Raw genomic sequence first — 18,936 nt, forward strand, 5'->3', positions numbered from 1 at the left:
CCACGCGTGATCTTGGGCCACACAGCTGATGGTGGAAAGGAGTACGACCTCAATCTCCACAGACTGTATCATTGGCTGCGAAATACTTCCAGTAGCCGGAAGGACCCAGCCCGCGCTCGTATTGAGTGCGATGGGTTTACATAATGGACCGGTACATGGGCAGATTGGCGAGGGCAAACATGCGATGATGGGATCTATAGTTTGGCCATATATGCCTGCGATGAAGCATCGGTTAGGTCTCAGGATGTAGGATCCTGGGCCGTAGCAGTTACTAATCTGCAACGTAGATCATCGGTCATGGCATACTTCCTTTCCAAGCTGGTCGTCCTCGGCGGCCTTGCCGGGTTCGCTGCATCTCAGGCATCTGTCACCGTCGACGTCGGCACCAAGTACCAGCAGATCGACGGCTTCGGCTTCTCCCAGGCGTTCGGCCGTGCCAAAGAGTTTCAGGATGCTCCTGCTTCGACGCAGAAGAAGGCACTGGACTACCTCTTTAACACCACCACTGGGGCCGGCTTCAGTATTATCAGAAACAGAGTAGGATCTGGCGGAAGGGGCGACAGTATCCTCCCAAACAGCCCCGGCTCTCCGTCCGGCAAACCATCGTATACTTGGGATGAAGATGATAGGGGCCAGTTCTGGTTCACAAAACAGGCTGCGAGCTATGGGGTCAAGACGATCATCGCCGACGCCTGGAGCGCTCCTGGCTTCATGAAGACCAGTGGCTCCGAGTCCCGCCCCGGGTAATTAACTCCAGCCAACTCGTTGTTCAGAGAGGAGTCAGTTGGCTGATATACAACTCTAGGTATCTATGTGGCACTACAGGCCACTCCTGCAGCTCCGGCGACTGGCGACAGGCCTACGCCGACTTCCTAATCCAGTACGTCAAGTACTACAACCAGGCCGGCTTCAACGTTACCCACCTCGGCTTCCTGAACGAGCCCGACTTCGCGCCGAGCTACTCGCAGATGCAGATCAGCAGCAACGCGCAGGAGGCCATCTCCTTCATCCCAACCCTTTCTAAAACCGCCGCGGCCGCGGGCGTCGACGTCGTCCTCACCTGCTGCGACGCCATGGGCTGGCAGATGCAGAGCACTTACACGACGGCGCTGGTCAAGGCCGGGTCGACGCAGTACCTCGGCGTCATCACGGGCCACTCGTACAGCTCGGACGCGCGCACGCACCTGAGCCAGACGGACCTGCCCAAGTGGAATACGGAGGGCGGGCCGGGCGATGGGAATGGGAATGCGTTTGTGAGTACGTGGTACGGCCGCGGCGCCAACGAGGAGGGGTTCACTTGGGCGAATAAGATTGCGGTCGCGATGGTGAATGCGCAGTTGTCGGCTTACCTGTTCTGGGAGGGCTTCGAGATCCGGCAGACGCAGTCGGGGTCGCACCTCGTCGACGCCACGGACGGGACGAACCCGAAGCCTTCGGGCATCTTTTGGGCCTTTGCCATGTGGTAAGTGGCTTTCGGGTCTATTCCTTCTTATCTCAGTGTCTTAGGAGGACCGAATACACTGGTTACTCTAGACATGCCTGTATCTCCTCTTGAGATATACAGTCTGTTTCCTGAAGAATGGTATACTTACGCTGAGAGTCAACAGGTCCCGCCACATCCGCCCCGGAGCCCGGCGCGTCGCGGCCACGGGCTCGCCGAACGGTGTCATCACTGGCGCGTTCTTGAACACCGACGGCTCCGTGGTCGTCGTGTTCACTAACACGGGCACGGGCACGCAGTCGGTCAAGACGTCCTTCGCTGGCGTCAGCTCCGCGGGCTCCGCGGAGGCATGGCTCACGAACCAGGGCAACACGTTTGCGAGCACGGCGGCGAAGATGGACGGTGCGGCGGCCACGGTCTCGATTCCCGGCCGCAGCGTCGTGACGCTGAAGATGACGGGTGCTTGAGATGCGTTCTTCCGAATCTTTCCGGAAGATCGCGTGGGATGGCGGTGCAGTTGAGCCCTACCTGGAGACTAGTCCGAGATTACCTGCCAGCACATCCGCAGTGATCGTCAATAGACACGTACGTTGTCGTGAGTTGTTTGCCATTTAACTGTTGCACTGCCCTTGTCATAGGGCGATCCTTGCTCGTATCGCAGCAGAAACTCTAAACAACACCGGCAGAGATATAAATAACCCCATGTGACAGATCTTCACCATGGGTGGCTGGTTTCGATCCCTCACGTTTATCTCATGATGAAATTTTCATCCCCTTTACATCCAGTAGCCCGGTTGCTTTTCTCATACCATGGCAAAGAGATTGATACCCTTGAAATAAACATGTTCCAGCCAAGATTTGTTATATTACTCGATGTCAAGTGAACATGTTTATGCCAAGACTTGTTTTATTACTTGATCTCATGTGCACACGCTACTGCCAAAGTCCGTTATGTAATACCAGTTCATAGTGGGACTCGTATTGGTAGTACGCTCATATTCATAACAGCGTCTCTACCTGTCTTACGATCATTCGATTCTCATGCACCTGGTACGGACGGGGCAGTGTGAAGGGAAATCTTGGGTCTACCAGATCAGCTTGACGTTATGAGCTTCTCACTCGTCGTGCACGGCATGACCTTATTAAACCAACCAGCGGGCATGGACACATAAGGTGGTTGGGCAGATTGGATCTCTCTGGTCTCGCTTACGTACACAGCCGGTGATTCGTCAGCAAAGGGCGTGGATGGTGGATTGATGGGAATGGATGTTGGAGTTAGCTAGTTATGGGAATTCGGGGTTCAGTTTCGGTGTCGGGTTTAAGTGCAAAAAACGTGTGTGTTGCAGTGGTTTTATTTCCCACCTAGGGGACTTGGCAAGTGGCTAGAGTGGGAACAAGAGGGACCTTTGCTCCTCGAGGAGGGGGAGACCATGGGAAGGAGGAAATGGATCGCAGATCAACTTGCAGGACGGGTTCAACGACTGAAAAGGGAAACGGATGGCAGAATGGATTCAACTTGTCGAGGCTAATGGTGCTTGTCCACCGTCAGTGCCCTTTATGCGAAGAGGCCCTTGGCCCTTGGCCCTCTGCCAGCCAACCAGCGCCCGAGCATTGACGCCTGCGCGAGAACCGGGCTTTGCTGGCCAGCTATTTTTGTTTCGCTGCTAATTCTGAAAATACCCAACGTGCATTATTTTTATCAATTTATTTTCCGCTGTCGTCGTCCTCGTCGTCCAATCTACCAGACCACTGAACCATCAAAATCCACAGCATCATTATCAGTTGGGAGGGACCCAGCAAAATAGAAATGCCATCTCAAAGTCCAGCTAGTTTAGTTTCCCTTCATTCCGTAGCTCAGGGATGGACCATGCTCCGATTCCCTTGTCATCTCGGTCCCTTCCCAGTGCGTGCGGAAACGCAATGTCGCGTTGGGGAGGCGTAAAGTACCCAAGGCACAAGTACGTTTGGTGTAGGTCGCAGGCCTCCATCGTTCCTCGGCTCTTCGGTGTATGTACGAGAGATCGAGCATTAAGCGCGCTCCAACCAACCAACCGATACGATGACGCTCCGGCGCTCACCCGTTCATCACGAGATCTGGCTGTAACCCGGTTCACTGTTCAGGGCGCAATCCAAGCGGCGGTGTGCGCCGCATCGCTGACCAGTGCGCAAGCAAAGCACTGGCTTGACTGGATGGCAGCAGGACACGCAGTTGCGCAGGCGCCGATCCCGTTTAAATAAAAGTGGCAGAGTTGAGAGTGGTGTCCCATCTTGCCTATTGATCCCCCTCGCCCCTCCCTATCCCCGACAATAACAGCGATTTCCAGGCCGGCGAGACCCAGGATCAATCAATCAATTCCTCTGAACTCCTTCTGCACTCCTCTGCCCGTAAACCGCAAGCAGGTTAGGTGCATATGTACATGTACCTAATCAAATGGGACGACGATCCATCCGATCTAAAAAGTCTCGTCAACATGTCAAATTTGTCATCTGAACGAAAGTCCCACCGACAGACGACAAGATGAAATTATTTTCTCGCTCTTCATTTTCCAACTCGAAAGATGACTTGCCCAAAAGCAAAAAGATCCCAAGACTATCTTCATCGGTGGTCACCGGATCCGAGCTCAATCACACTCACCCCTCCGGGGGCTCAGGTCACTTTCCCAAATTCTTAAGCCGCGAGGTAGGGGCTAAAATAACGGGGTCACGTCATTGGCTTCTTGGGCTGTGAACTGCGGGCAGGTGGGCAGAAAACCGTAACGACCTGGGGATGTTTTGAGGGGCACTTGTCTGCTTGGGGGGGCCTGAGGGGCGCGCGGTTGTACCAGTCCAACCGGCCGCCATCGAATCATCGTCATCCAACGCATTTAAGCCTCATCCGCCAAGAACTTACCTAGCAGGGACTCTGGGCATGTACACCAGGTACACATGTACCTCCTGCACGGTAGCGACCTCACCGCCAGGAATGCCCGCCGTCCAAAAAAACGCTCCGGCGCCCTTGGCCGTTGAACGGCATGTACTTGCCAGACCTCAGCAAGGCGTACAGCGTAACACAAGTACATCGGCTTAAGGGATCTATCAGCGCTCTATCTTTATCTGCTAGCCTTGGCCTGCAAGCCCGGGCTAGCCAGTACGATAGGGCCACCAGAGGGGACTTTAAATGACCTCTTAGACTCAGGAACACAAATACCTAAAATACAGCACATAGTCAGGCAAGGCAAGGCAGGGCAATTTAATATCAATCCCATCCATCATGGATGCCATGTTCGGTAGACGAGAGGGGAACAAAAGCCGTCGGCCTGCATTATGTAGGTATGTACCTCCAACGCGGTAGGGGATGCGAGAATGAGTGAACCTGTGCCAAAAAGTCGAAGAAAACAACGCGGGCAGTTCGGTTCGGCTCTACATGCCCGTTCTTATGTGGAACCACTTGATCTCATGGTAATTTGCCAACTTTTCTTCTTTTCTTGGACTGGATTCTGGGGTTGGTCCATATCATCGAACCGATTCGTGTTTTTTTCCTTATTGCTGACCCATTCCTTTTCCTTGTTCGTCGCCATTTACGCTTTTTTATTCTTTATTCCAGCTTGCACACTTGACCCTTGAGTTTGGGGGCGTGGGAGTTACTGGGAACTCTTTGAGAAGCATAACATCCATTCCTAAAAAGTAAACTTCTTGTTTTCCCGCCAGCCACCACAGATCATGCGCGGCGCGTAGCCTGGATCGGCAGACGCATACACACAACCTACTTCCCAGCCAGTACGACCTCGCCTCGGGTTTGGTTCGCATTTTTCACTTTGCTGGCTCGGTCATCGCCAGACTTGTGGACGCCCTTCCCGCACGCACTCGTACCATACTTTTCCCTCGCTCTTGCTCAACTCTGAAAGGACCACACCCTATGCATCCCCAGGTTATCCTCCGAACAACTTGAGAGACCGAGGGACGTCTTCGACCAGACCGGCTTTGTGCATCTTGCTGTTGTGTTCATGTCCCGGATGCAGCATCGCTATTCTCACCACCATCGCCGAAGCTTCTTCGAGATATCACGACTTTTGAGATGCTGAGCTTGTTGGACTGGTCATCACTTTATGACCCGAGCTGGCCCAAGCTATATACAAAATGGCACATCAGCCTAATCCCGCCTTTGCTAAGCTCGTCATCCCCAGAATAGCAAACGGCACCGACGATGGAGTCGACAAGAACCCCGACGGCTTGCCCGTCAGCTTCACCCCACACACGCTCTATATACTGGAGTCTGTATCGCTTTCCCTCTCGACCATCAGCGTCTTCGCCGCCCTCGTCGCCTTCTACTGGTTTGTGAGGATGCGACGGAGCTTTCGACAAGAGTGAGTCTTGATCCTGCTCCGCCGGGGTCCGTCCCGGCCTGACCCGTTTCGCGCCCATGGCTAACACCGCATTTTTTCTAGTCTGATCATGTTGCTCATCCAAAGTGACATGATGAAGGCGTTTTGGTTGATGTTATGTCCCATCGTCTACTTCATCCAGGGGACCCCCGTGGACACGTCTGACACCTTGTGCCAAGTGAGCGCATTCTTTCTCACGTCCGCCATCGAAGCCTCCGACATCGCGGTCCTCATGGTCGCCATCCACTCGGCACTGTTCATCCTCAGGCCGCAGCGCTCTGGCGGTGAAAACGGCCTCTACCCCTACCGGCGGTACGCCTATGCCGCCTGGTTCGTCATCCCCCTCATTTTGGCGGCCATCGTGCCCATTACCGGACAGCGGTATGTAAATACCGGTCCGCATTGTTATCTGCCGGTGCAGCCGCTTTGGTATAGAATGGCGCTGAGCTGGGTCCCGCGCTATATAATTTTTGCTGTCATCATCTGCACTTACTCGGGGTTATATCTCTTTCTCGGGTTTCGTTTCTACCGACTCCAGCTGGATCAACGACGAGCCAGTACCAACACTGGGCCGTCGGGCTTCAGGGGCCACGTAAAGTGCATGTCTCGATCCCGCGAGCCGCCACCGACTCCGACTCTGGCTTCCCACGGCCTTCTAGGTCCGTCTCCGCCGCGAACGGCCGTCGACCGGGCGCCCGACCATGAACGCCAGCAATCCATCACGTCTACAGTCAGCACCCTCAAGCTCGACGACAGAGTGCCGCACATGACGCAGCTGCGAAAAGCCAGAGCGAGCCGGTGCCTTGGAATTGGGTGGAATCGGACTTCCAGGCCCAGTCCCACCCTGAGACGCGGCAGTTCGGTCTAGACTCGGCCTCTCCCACCGCGGTGTCTTTCGCCCTCGACGCATCAGGGATTACACCGCCAGAACCCGTACTGCGGGATGCTCCGAAAGAAGAGGGACTCGAGATGGCCCATCCAAATTTACCCTGGCAACAGCAGAGTGGCGGGGCTGACCGCTCCGCACGAAACCCCCTCTTGGCCGCTGCGAGGTGGTGGATCCTCCACACAACCATTTACCCGGCCCGCAAATCACGCCTCGTCATCCTCCATCCATCTGACCCAGTCCGTCACCGAAGATGCGCTGTACCAGTCGCGGATGAAGATGCGCAAGCAGCTCCGGCTCTTGTTTGTGTACCCCTTGATGTACATCATCACGTGGATCGCACCCTTTGTCTCGCACATTTACACGACGGCCGACCCCGACCACCAGGAACAGCCTTTTGGGCTTCTGCTCACGAGCGTGGCGAGCCTGTGTATCGGGGCCGCCGTCGACTGCTGCTTCTTCTCGTCGTGGGAGCAGCCCTGGCTGCATCTGCAGGGAGGATTCATCGAGGGGTTCGCCAGGAGAGTCAGTTTCGGTACACATAAGAAGACTATGGGCCGGACGAGAGAAGAGCAACTACGGGACGCCAGTGCGGCGCTGGATCGCAGAAATCAGGAAAATGCCGAGCGCGAGGCCGCAGCGGCACTACACAGGAACGGCCGGCACCGCGTTCCAGGGAGTGGTGGGACACCCTCGAGGAAGAGGAAATCGGCACCACATAAGGAAGGGGGCGGCATTCATATACGGGGACAGGGGGCATATTCATATTGGGATCTAAACTTTGCATTTGACTTGCATTGAAAAAAAGGGGTGGAGGAAGGGAAGCATTTGCACACTTAGCGGGCGTTCACAGCGGCATACGGCTCACACACGCGCAGCATCACGGGGCTGAGGCATAAGAGCGGCGTTTGGCACATCTATACGACTTTACGACTCTGCTATTTACGAAAGATACCACATACACCATTGCATAGGGCATATGGATTTATAGCATACTTCAGGCATCGCATCCTATATATAGGGGCCATAATCTAAATCAATTCTATTCGAGAGCGAGAACAATACCACTCACAACGCCGTCCTGTCTTCTGCCACACGGTGACGCTTATATATGCAGCCTTTGATTTGTGTAGCCATTCGTCCCGACCCAGCCAACCATGTCTATTGTTGTACACCAACCAGACCAACGAATGAACGAGTGTATCCTAGAAAATCCTAAGAAAATTGCTTCGGTCTACTACCCTATTCCCGCAGGAACTTCAAAAACGCCCGCGCAATGGCGACACCGTCGTGCGCGTTAGCCACGCGGCCGATGGCGTCCTCGAAGACGCCGTCGGGGATGATGCCGCCGTCGTGCCGCATCTCGAGGATCTCGCGCACCATGTCCTCGGTGAACTCGGGGTGGCCCTGCAGCGCGATCATGCGCTGGGGGATGTACATGGCCTGCGTGGCGCAGACGGCGGTGTGCGCCAGGGGATGGTGCCCTTGGGGTACTCGTGGATGATGTCGCGGTGCATGTGGTGGATTTTCTGTGTGTAACGTGGGCGGGGTACGCGACAAGTCAGTAACTGGGTCTTGCTTGCTGCTATTGCTGTCGCTGTCCCTTCTTTCTTCCTTGTTTTTGTGTGTATGTATAGAGGAGAAATACGTACCAGGGTCTCACCGCCAAAGATCCGCTTGCCCTCGTCCGTCAGCGCCATGTCGACGACGCTGAGCTCCCAGCCGCGGTCGCTGCGGCCGACGGGGGCGCCGAGGGCGCGGCCGACGATCTGGTGCCCAAAGCAGACGCCGATGACGCGGACGGGGGCGCGCCCACCGTCTTCACGGTCGCGGGCCGGGGCCTCGAGCAGGCGCTTCGTGTAGGCGACGAGCCGGAGGATCCACTCGTCGTTCTCGAAGGCCGAGTGCTTCGAGCCCGTGATGAGGACCGCGTCGAGCGTCTCGGGGTCCGGGTACGAGTCCAGGTCGTGGACGACGTCGTGCGAGGAGAGGGTGAGTTGCGACTCGAGCGGTTCGGGGGCGCAGGCTTGGCGGAAGAGGTGCGCGAAGACGGAGCCGTACTTGCCGTACTTGGCCAGGACGCCGGGCACGGGGGTGTCGGCTTCGAGGATGGCGAGACGGAGGGGCCGTTGGGCGGGGGTTGGTTCGGAGCCCATGATGGGTGTGTTGTGTTACAGAGCGAGATTGAGTGAGAGTTGCGATGTCGGCGCTTCTGGAGCTGGGCCTCGGTTGTTGTCGCAAGTACGAAGGACGTTGAAAGACGAGTGTATATATAATTCCAACAATGAACAGAAGAAAGAGTATCCTGCGTATATACAGAAGAAGGAATAAGGCGCCCAATTGGTTCTCGTGACTTTATCAATTCGATACGCCGGCCTCGTTCAGCAGGGTAGAGTGTCTGGTCGGCCTGCTGCTGCTATCTGGGATGCGATCACGCTCGACTTTTGCCCCGCACCGTTACGCCACCGGCGCGGGACCCGGAGGGGCCTTTGGGTAGGTAGCGTCCATTTAGTTGGTCGGGACTTATCTGGCACTAATGCTGTGGAATCCAGTCGAGTCAGTAGCAGGGCCTGTGCTTTGCTTGCGCAAGTAATAGCGCCACGATAGAAGGGATCGCGACAGTGAAAAAGGGGATGCTCAGAAGATGATGGATGGTATGTATGGGCGGGACTGAAAGATGTGAACTATTGTGGAATGGGATCAGAAAGAGGCAAGTAAGCCTGCAAGCATGTGATTTGAGAAGCAGGCAAGTGGGTAGCGTGCCTGGCATACCAACTGACAGGCTTCAGCCTCCGTAAGCAGTAAGCTGACTTCGGACCGGGGGCCGCGAGCTGATGACGGCCAATTGAGGCCGGTTAGGCAAGGCACGAAGGAACAAATTTGAAGTACTAGATGGAGGAAAAGTTCTCGGTATCAGCCAGGTTTCATTTGTTCCTTGCCTAAAATTTTGGCCTCGGATGAACAGTGCAGATGTCCGACGATTCACCTAGGTGAGGTGTACTGGAAGCGAAGGGCAGTCACGTTGGGAACCCTGCCAGGACAGTTCTACCGGAAGAGGGAAGCCACGGCTGATCATTACATACCTAGTGTAGTTTTGCCATTGAAACACAACATTGAACTCGCTCATTTCTCCCTGTGTAATGGGAGCTGCCTTCGTCGATCAAACATGCACACAAACAGCTTCCTCATCGATAACTTGCCTACGGATAAAAGCAAACGGGACGATCAGTCAAGAAATCGGAAATGCAATCTGGCAGATTGGGGCTTATGAGAACGAGATTGATGCACTAGTTGGCTATTAAACAGAGAATGGCTTGAGAGCCATGGACCGTGTTCTCCATCGCAGTTGTTTTTCCTGTTGTTCAAATCCCAGCGTGTTTGCATTCTTTCCTTTTCAAGTATTTCCATCTTTTCCTCCTTCAGGATTTCAAGATCAGTCGTCAGTATCGAAGAAGCTGACCTGCTTGCCCAACACTTTGATATCTACCGACCGCATCACCCTGCCATCCAGTCTCAGGATCGAACTGCCCCACATCCACCACACGGCGGCGACGACGATGGCGAGGAAGATCTGCGTGATGCCCATACCAAGTCCTACCGACTTGAGGCCATCCGCGGCCCAGATCGCGTCGGGGAGCCCCGAAATAAAAGCACCAGTAACAAGATTTCGCCAACAAAGGAGACCGCCGTTCATATCGGCTGTATTGCGCAACCCGATTGCCAGATTGGAAGATGTATAGGCCGTGGATCGCTGGATCATCGGCCGGGCTGTGGAATCGAGACATACGGCGCCCACAGCCAGAAGTGCCAGCAGAATGGAGACGGCGGGGAGGCTCAGTCTCGGAGCGCTCGTCAGCATGCTCTGGCCGCCCGAGATGTATAGGCCGAACCCAAAGAAACCGGCGGAAACAAGTACCGTGGCCACGCCAATCAGACCTACGTGGGCTTTGGGGTGAAGCGCTTCAAGAAGTAGCCGCTGCCCAGCACTCCAATCACACCGGGAGCCAGGAGCGCCGGTCCCGCCATCAGAGCGCCGACGGCTCCCGGGGAGGCCATGTACGGCATAACGCTGAAGAGCATCGAGAGCGAGCTTGCGAAACTCCACAGGGCCGCCTGGGGAAGCATGGTGACAACGGCGAGCAGGCAGACGGTAGGCGAAACCGTGGCGCGGGGGATCTGCAGGGCTAACGTGAGCTTTGTGCCGCGCGTCTCGTACGACCAGGGCTTCATGGTATCCATGTATTTCTTGATGCCATCCAAGCTCAGCTCGATCGCGGGGAACCTAGGCTGTTGGCCTTGTCCATTAGAGCCCGTTCCAGCGGCGACTTGATCAAACGCGGTCTCGGGGGCTCCGAAGATCACCAACAACACGCCAACTGCCAAGAAGGCATTGAGAATCTGGTACTGGACAGCAAACCCCATGGAACCAGCCGAGGCAACCCCGCCTAGCAGAGGTGCTCCCCACGTCGTTGCAACAGAGATGACATTAGTTATTATGATTCGAGGCTCTAGCTCATGCTCCTACATCGGGTTAGCAATCCAATATCTCAAGGAAGACGTATTTGAGGGCGTCTTACGAAGAATGTGTCCTGCAGAGAGCCGAGGACAAGGGTTTCGAACGCGCCCCATCCAATTCCCTGGAACACTCTCGATGCCATGTTTTGGCCAAAGCTGTCCACCACTTGCGAGCCCCAAATTACACCGATCCAAACGAATGCTGTGGAAACCAGGTAAACGGGTCGCTTTCCGTATAATTTGGCCACGAGGAGACTCAGCGTTCCACTCAAGGCAGATACCATGAGCGGGACACCGGTCAATGACACGACTGCAGTATACGATACACTATTCCTTATGGCAATAGGACCATTTACACTGACGAAGATGGTCTTCATAACGCCAATCAGCGCCGTCATGTAGGCGAGAACCAAAAAGTTGAGGTTCTTCCTCCACATGGGCCAGTTCTGTGAGATGTTAGTCTGTGCCGAGGACGTATGTATAGGCAACGAGATAACTCACCAGAGGGTCTTCAGGATCATCACTAGGCTGTGGCACCAACTCCACCCGCGCGAACCGTCCCGTGCCGTACTTGATGCTGCGTTTCGAGACCCAGCTCGTCAACGATAGTCGCTTGCTCGAGGCGGTCATGGGCCGGTAATCATCCTTGGAAGGGGGCCGCGGCGGCCGGTCTGTTGTCTTGCTCATCGGGAGTTGCGTGATTACGTCCTGCTCTTCGCCGCCCACCAATGTCCCCGGATGGGCTGTACTGCTGGCCCTCCTAGATGATGCCCAGCTCGATCTCCGACTCGAGTTTGGTGAATATGAGCTGTACTGATCCGATTCGGTATAAGCCTCGGCGGAAGGCGGTTGGTATGTCCTCGACGGCGGCGCGAAGCCGTTCGCCTTTTCATTCATATCGGCCATGGTGATTATTAACCCTCCTCCGGGTGTTGTCGCACTGTTGAATTAGACGGAAAATAAGGAAAGGCCGGGCCTTGTTCCAACCAAGTTGGGCCGGCGCGCAAACGAAGGGATCGAGGAAGATCGACTTCCAGGAAAACGAAGCGATTAAATTAAAAATCGAGTCAAAGAAGATAAGACCGCCTGGGCCGAAGAAGGGAATGCAAGGAAACGGCGACACGCTATGAGACGACCATACAAGTTTACAGTAGGGACTGTCGTAAAGGCTCTTCAAAACACCAACCAAGGATGATGTTTGCAGATATTCCTAATTTACCGGTCTGCCGCCTCTGCATCATGTGACAACATTTGCAGGAAAAGGTTAAGAGGTCAAAGAGGCGTCTTCCGTCTGTCTTTTCCTCTCACGCATCTCCCTCTATTACGCAAGGACAGGCATGTGGGCCTGCAGTTGACAGCCCTGCACATGGCGAGCGAACCGGTGGGTGGATCCGGGAATCCCCTGCCGGCGATCATACTTGAGAGCTCTCCCTGGCGGTCACGGGTGGATTTGTCTGATGGCGCATGTTACAGGAGATCATAGCAGAGTGCTAGTATGTTTGTGCCTGAACTTGGGTTGAGGGTCTGCATAACCAAAGCTCGTGAGGCGTGACTCGGCGCTCTGTGAGGTCCAATGAGAAGGAGCGCTTCCCCGGTGTCATATATCGCCATCGTCTGTATTTGGACATACTGCAGAGGCTGAAACGCGTGCGGGGTGGATGAGCTGTCGAGGCTTGTCGCTCGGGGACTTCTTATCCCATCTTTGGGATGACGGACGAGCAGACAGAACGACGAAATATGTCGGGAAAAGGACATGCAGAGGTCTCGATTGCCTTTATGCACGCTCAAGCCTATATCGCCAATTGCCACTCATTTGCGCCGCGGCTAAGTTATTGCTTGATGCGGCTCACGAGCTCGAGCACACTCGGCCGGGAGGGAGGACCAAAAAACCCAACTGGCCTCCTCCCACCGAACCACTTACCAGGATCCGTGCTGTTAGCATAAGCATATATGTGCTCGGCATTGCCGCGAGGGCGGCTTAGACGATCTCCGGTGAATCAAATCTCACAACTCGAACCGATCTATTCCCATCGTTCGTCACATTTTGTTTTATTTCCGGAAAACTTTGTCCGGCAACGGCTTTGTCCGCAGGTCACACGCTGGGAAATGCCAAATGCTGGAGGACTTAGCCTGAGGCCAAGTGAGCTGGGCGCGCGCCTTGTTGGTGAGTATTTGACGGGGTATTTATCCACGCCGGAGGGGACGCTGAAGTCGCAGCTGGCCATGTCAAAAATGTTGGCAGCGCAACACCAACCGGCCAGAATACAAGTCAGATTGTGATGCTCCATACGCGTATGTATTCCCACACACACCCAAACGAACTGACGTGTCCACCTTTCGAGAGACGAGAGGGTGGTGCAGTTTGTTGCAGATCTCCATTGTCTCAAGGGATGGGTGTCGGGGGTTTCTTCCAGGTGTGCCTGGTCGGGGTCGGGGCCCAAGCGACACAGGGCATTGGCGGGCGCGTTCGCCTATGAGGAGGCAAGCTGTGCCGACAGGGGTGGGCGTGCCTGGGGCCTGGACTACGGTACCAGTAGCCTGGAGTGTTTGCGATTGGCTTGTTAGCACAACTAAAGCCCACCGTATTTGAACCCACCATCTCCCATGCACACACAGACAGCGCAGGCGCTGCTGTCACGATCTCTCCGTTGCCCGTCAACGTCCATGATGGCAGCAACTTGACATCGGATGGAAATGCCAACGCAACGTAATGTTTGAACGGCCTCTGGTATATGCGGAGCAAGTCTCTCCGATTGAGGAGTCGCGCCGTGATCCAGAGTGGTTGCGATTGGCGCCGCAGGCTCTCGCACCTCATTCTCATCGGCTTTCGTCCTCTCCGTAAGCTGGACCACCCTCACGCCTCCGGCCTCCGGCTCCCGGACAACGTCGTGTTTGATTCACCGGTGCTCATCACATTGCATGTTTATGCAAGCAGTCTTTGGCCCGAGACAATCCGGCTTGAAGCCCAACCAACATATGACCATTTTTTTCGTATTTGTGCTTTTGTGAGTGTACGCTTTCACAGGCCCGCGGTGCATTTGTGCCGCTCTCGCTATTTGATGTTGCATTCGACAGTCTCGCCAAGTAGCCCCGCGTGGATGCGGCACGGCCGTCAGTCAGTCTTGCAGTATGGGCCACCCCGAATACCACCGAAGCCTTCGTTTTGACGCCTTGGCCTTTTCTTTCCGGGCCCAGGCGCCGGGAAGAAGACATGGCGCGCAGGCCGCAAACTTGGTTTTCTGCGTTGCATCGCTCAGCTGTCATTCCTATATGTTACCACCTATTGAATCCGCACAGGGCTTATCACATCACATTATCAGGAGAAGGAGGAGGGAGGGTGGAGAAGAAGGTCGGGACGTCTTGAAACCAAACAAGTAGGTGCTTTTTCGTCCTGTTCTATTCGTACGACTGAACACGGTCCATTCGTACGATGCTGGCTGGGCTAAAAAAGATTTTGTCCGTGAAACACTGGCTATCTGTGCGTACGTGCATGAAAACTAGGAAGCTGATAAAGAGGTCTCTTCTGGACATCCATATTCTGGAAGGGCTGCATGTTTGTCTGTCTAGCGATACATGTTGACGGGAAGTTTTGGTTTATACCCAAAACAGGTGCCACTCCTGCCCCATGTAACCCACCGCTTAGCCAATTAGCCAACTCCGGGAATTCGCTTTCTGCCCAAGCGATGCTCGCTTGTGCATTCATCAGCCGTCCCATTCATAACAGCACCTGCGATCCCGTCAATCAGACATAGGCCAAGGCGAGCGGCATGAGCAACGCGCACCTGACGGTCTTGAGCGCGCCCGAGGCTGGTGTGCGAATACACGCTCTCGCCAGACCCGATTTATCCAGCCCGCTGCCCCGAGCCAGCACCCATGCGTCCCGTCAGTGAAGGGCTGCCAGGAACAGCAGATCGGCGGACCACGGAGATGCGGCGGCATAGTTGTCCGATGTCGGTTTCTGTTGAACCGCTCCGCACGGCGTGATGACGATATTGCCCACAAGGTCGCAATGGGGGAGTCAGTTATTTAGGCCATACACCACAATCTAGTAGGAAAGAGGCTTAGGTAGTAGAAAACCTGCACAATGCAGCTTGCAGTCGTCGTTGCACCTCGCTCGAGCCCATGCTTGTCTGAGTATATTTAACCGGCTTCCCGCTGATGTAAAGTCTGATCTCTGCCTCTACCGGTCATAGCGTAGAGATGAGGCACTGGGCATGCGTGTCTTTTTCCCAGCTCGACGAGTGCCCCCTCGTGCCAGAGACACGAGGGAGAGAGTTCTATACGGATGCGATCACCACTGATTTACCTGCTGTGTGAACAATCTGGTGCCCCTTTGACTTTTCCACGTTGAGGAGAAGCTGGTTCGTGCGGATCAGCAGTTCTGTATGATCACGGTTAGTTGTCTCGATTTGCCAGTCGTCTCGGCTCGCCACAAGAAATATCTCCCAGTAAGTAGATTGATTGACGTTACCTTCGAATTCCAGCTTGTAGGAGATTGCCGAGTCATCGCTGTTGGCCGCCACCAGGATGGGGGGCCTGTTCGTCAGCCTTCTCGACGACTCGCATCCTCAACCCACAGTTCTGCTTCGAGTCCGCCCAAAGAATCGCCGAGTCGTCCAGGACACCACTTCCATTCTCCGCAGAATTCTGTTGCCCCTGCCCCTGCCCCTGGGCCGGTTTCGCTGATGGTGATGCCGCCTCGCTGGCCAGCCACTGCCGCCACACGCGGATCACGCCGTCCGTCATGTTGACGGCGTCGATGATGAGCTTGCGCTTCGGCTCGACCTTGACGAGGTTGGTGACGGTGACGAGCTGCGAGAAGAGCTCGCCGGCGTCGAGGTGGACGTCGTGGCTCGGCAGGTCCTGGAGCGGCTGCGCGAGCCCCTCGACGACGGTCCGTTTGGCGTACCGCGACCGCGGGCGGCGGTCGTCTTCCTGCTGCACGGGGCGGAAGCGGGAGTAGAGGGCGTTCATGCCGGCCAGGCTGGGGTCGCCGCTACCGTCTGAAGCAGATGAGGAGCCGCCGGAGACGCCGCGGGACTGCTCGGCGAGACCGGGCGTGCCGACGTAGTCGCAGAAGAGGTAGGGCGTCGAGATCTTGACGGTGGGGTGGTAGCACTCGAGGATGATCTCGTGGTCCTGCAGGGCCAGGGCCTCGACGAGGCGCGCGTAGTGCAGGCGCGCGACGAGGCCGTGGAAGCGGCGGCTGAGGCCGGCTAGGGGGAGGACTTTGCGAGTGGGGATGGACTCTAGGATGTGGATGAGGACCTATGGGTAGGTGGTTTCAGTCTCGGATCCGTTGGTTTGTCAGTCATCTCGGGGGTGGTTCTTACCTCGCTTGGCAGGGAGTCTAGTGATGGAGGGGAGCTCGCCATGGTGATATGATGAATGAGCCCTTCAGAAAAGGAGAGATCGCGGGGCAACAGGGGCTGAAAAAAAAGCCGAAAGTTGGATGGGGAGGCGAGCAGGAGGATATCAGCTCAGCAGACTGGGGCACAGTATACGCTTTTTACCAAGCCAAGCACGCCCCTTGCTATTTCTGATATGCTGCTGCTGCTGCTGCCTCTCCCGAGATAGTATGAGTAGGTAAGGGACTGGCAAGCCCTCCTTGGAGTCCAAGAGCTGAGTGTGTCCGTGGTCCAGCTTATCAGTTGGAGACAAAGGTCTGGCGTCGCTGAAGCTGAGCTTTATACGGCCGTCGGCGCTGGTGGGACTATGGATGAGCTGCAGCCGAAGCAGGGCCAGATGTCGCCTTTTGTAGAGTCGAGTACACGTCTGAGCTGAGTTGACCTCGGAGTAAATAGACGAAGATGCACTCAACCGATGGCCAGCTGAAACACGCAGATCCGACTTGAGCTTTCGTACCAGTTCCTAGAGTGATAAGCCGATGGTGATGATAATGCTGGTCTATGCAAGCTCTACTTGGATTGAGAATTGATATATACTATATGTATCCAAAGACGGAAAGATGTAGAGATCTATAACCTTTTGGTTTGAGTGGTTGTATTGGATGGAGTAGATACGTCAAGGGATGCCAGGCAGTGACTGCTGCCTTCCGGTAGACCGTGAGGTCATTTTGGGGATGGCGGGGTTTGGAGGGGTTCATGTACCCGCTCAGCGCCCATCATTGGAGCGACAGTGGGTAGGCATCACTGAACTACACCAGTAACCCCAGATATGTAACGAACTGAGTTCTATACAATATTCCAACGCTCCCATGCCTTAAATATATATTCTGCCGCACCTGAGGATTGCTTGCGCATGACTCAGCATGCTGTCTACATAAGCTATTCAGAGCTCACCACTGGGTATGCCCGCCATCGATCAACAAATTACCACCAGTCATGAAGGAGCTTGCCTTACTCGACAAGAATAGGACCGCGCCCTTGAACTCTGACGTCTCGGCCAGCCCGTCCAGGCGCCCGCTTTCGTCCGCGATGGCCTGCATCAGCTGGTCCAGGTGCGCCGTGTCGGAGACGTCCTGCTGGCGGTAGTGCAGGGAGCCGCCCCATTCGGGGACCACGCGCTCTTGGGCTTGGCGCCATTGCTCGTCGGGTTCCGGGGATCGGTCGACGCAATACACTGCAATGATGGCCGTCACCTGCTTTGTTCTTTTATCTTTGGAGCACTGATTGAACCGATGCGAGCTATGAGCGTACTGACCTTTCCCGCCAGCCTCGACCAGAGCTTCCGCTAACGCCAGGCCCAAACCCTGGGCGCCCCCGGTGACGACGAATACTTTCCCGGCAAGGTCGAAGTCTGCGAACCGTTTGGCACCTATGTTCTCGCGACCAACCGGAGACGGCTCGCTATGCCTGACCTTCTCCTGCTCGCTTGTCTCCGGATTGGTTTGTTTCCTGTTGGCGAGAGGTGCTGTATGGAACAGCCTGTTTATAAAGGTTCTGTTGGGCCTGGTTCCGCAGAATGAGGCGGCACCAATTGAAGCTGGTCGACAGACGGGCAGTCTACGAATCACCGCGCGACAGAGAGACATTTTAACCTGCTCTGGAACGGACTTGATGAATGTGCATCAGAGGCGATTTTTGTCAGTACGGGAGGCCGAAAAGCGGAAACGATGCGTGCTGTATATGTATGCAGTGCAGTTGTTTGCTACGATGATGCAACCCGCCCATGAGCTTTTCCGAAGCGAGTTTCAACTCTCCGACGCTGCAATCGGAACTGCCACAGCGCCGATGGTTACGACGCCTTGTATTTCGACGACTAGGCCGGGGACACCAAAAAGGAAGATGATCTGCGGCCATAATACGTCATGCCCAGAAGCTGTCGAGGCCTCTTAGAGCTCGTTGCGAGGTAATCCAGGGACAGCTTTGGTGTAAGCACCCCTTGCTTATCTGACAGACAGTAACTACCCCACCTCGCGGGATTGTCGTGCCATCCCGCCTGTACGACTTGAAGCCAGCTTTGAATGGATTTCTTTTTCTTTGTCTGCTACACTGTTCAAACTTGCATGGTACCGCTGTTCAACCCAATTGTCCTTGGATGCAGTCGGAGGCTTTCTCTTATAATTGACACTAGAGAGTATCCTGGTTTTAATATCCTCTAAATCTCGTCGTTTCCTCGCTTCCTTCCCCGTGTTATCCCAGCTAAGTTCTTTGCCAATAATACATACAGCCCCTGGGACTTGTGATGTTCGTCCACCTAGGCATGCAGCTCACCTTGCCTGCTCTGACCCCCACTCTGAAGACGTATAAGAACTGAATCCCGGTATGTGA

The 18,936-nt window shown here is 55.2% G+C and overlaps 6 protein-coding genes across 6 annotated transcripts; 2 read left to right on the forward strand and 4 right to left on the reverse strand.

Moving 5' to 3' along the window:
- Positions 1-297: 297 nt before the first annotated feature.
- On the forward strand, positions 298-1,908 carry PG997_007448 (cellulosome enzyme; the record flags this gene model as incomplete). Its single annotated transcript, XM_066811763.1, has 3 exons — positions 298-743; positions 806-1,462; positions 1,608-1,908. 3 exons carry the CDS (start codon positions 298-300, stop codon positions 1,906-1,908), a joined length of 1,404 nt encoding a protein of 467 aa, XP_066667105.1.
- A 3,649-nt stretch (positions 1,909-5,557) lies between these two features.
- PG997_007449 (G protein-coupled receptor) lies at positions 5,558-7,489 on the forward strand (the record flags this gene model as incomplete). The annotated part of the gene is made up of 4 exons (XM_066811764.1): positions 5,558-5,784; positions 5,866-6,532; positions 6,559-6,903; positions 6,929-7,489. 4 exons carry the CDS (start codon positions 5,558-5,560, stop codon positions 7,487-7,489), a joined length of 1,800 nt encoding a protein of 599 aa, XP_066667106.1.
- A 441-nt stretch (positions 7,490-7,930) lies between these two features.
- Positions 7,931-8,844, reverse strand: PG997_007450 (uncharacterized protein; the record flags this gene model as incomplete). The annotated part of the gene is made up of 2 exons (XM_066811765.1): positions 7,931-8,302; positions 8,341-8,844. The coding sequence occupies 2 exons, from the start codon at positions 8,842-8,844 to the stop codon at positions 7,931-7,933; spliced, it is 876 nt and encodes a 291-aa protein (XP_066667107.1).
- A 1,277-nt stretch (positions 8,845-10,121) lies between these two features.
- On the reverse strand, positions 10,122-12,109 carry PG997_007451 (uncharacterized protein; the record flags this gene model as incomplete). Its single annotated transcript, XM_066811766.1, has 4 exons — positions 10,122-10,633; positions 10,687-11,209; positions 11,266-11,649; positions 11,705-12,109. 4 exons carry the CDS (start codon positions 12,107-12,109, stop codon positions 10,122-10,124), a joined length of 1,824 nt encoding a protein of 607 aa, XP_066667108.1.
- Positions 12,110-15,480: 3,371 nt separating this feature from the next.
- Positions 15,481-16,578, reverse strand: PG997_007452 (uncharacterized protein; the record flags this gene model as incomplete). The annotated part of the gene is made up of 4 exons (XM_066811767.1): positions 15,481-15,584; positions 15,675-15,739; positions 15,777-16,471; positions 16,537-16,578. 4 exons carry the CDS (start codon positions 16,576-16,578, stop codon positions 15,481-15,483), a joined length of 906 nt encoding a protein of 301 aa, XP_066667109.1.
- A 923-nt stretch (positions 16,579-17,501) lies between these two features.
- Positions 17,502-18,197, reverse strand: PG997_007453 (uncharacterized protein; the record flags this gene model as incomplete). The annotated part of the gene is made up of 1 exon (XM_066811768.1): positions 17,502-18,197. One exon carries the CDS (start codon positions 18,195-18,197, stop codon positions 17,502-17,504), a length of 696 nt encoding a protein of 231 aa, XP_066667110.1.
- Positions 18,198-18,936: the final 739 nt, after the last annotated feature.

This window comes from Apiospora hydei (genome assembly GCF_038363865.1).
Source record: "Apiospora hydei strain CBS 114990 chromosome Unknown utg000006l_segment0_segment0, whole genome shotgun sequence".
NCBI lineage: Eukaryota > Fungi > Ascomycota > Sordariomycetes > Amphisphaeriales > Apiosporaceae > Apiospora > Apiospora hydei.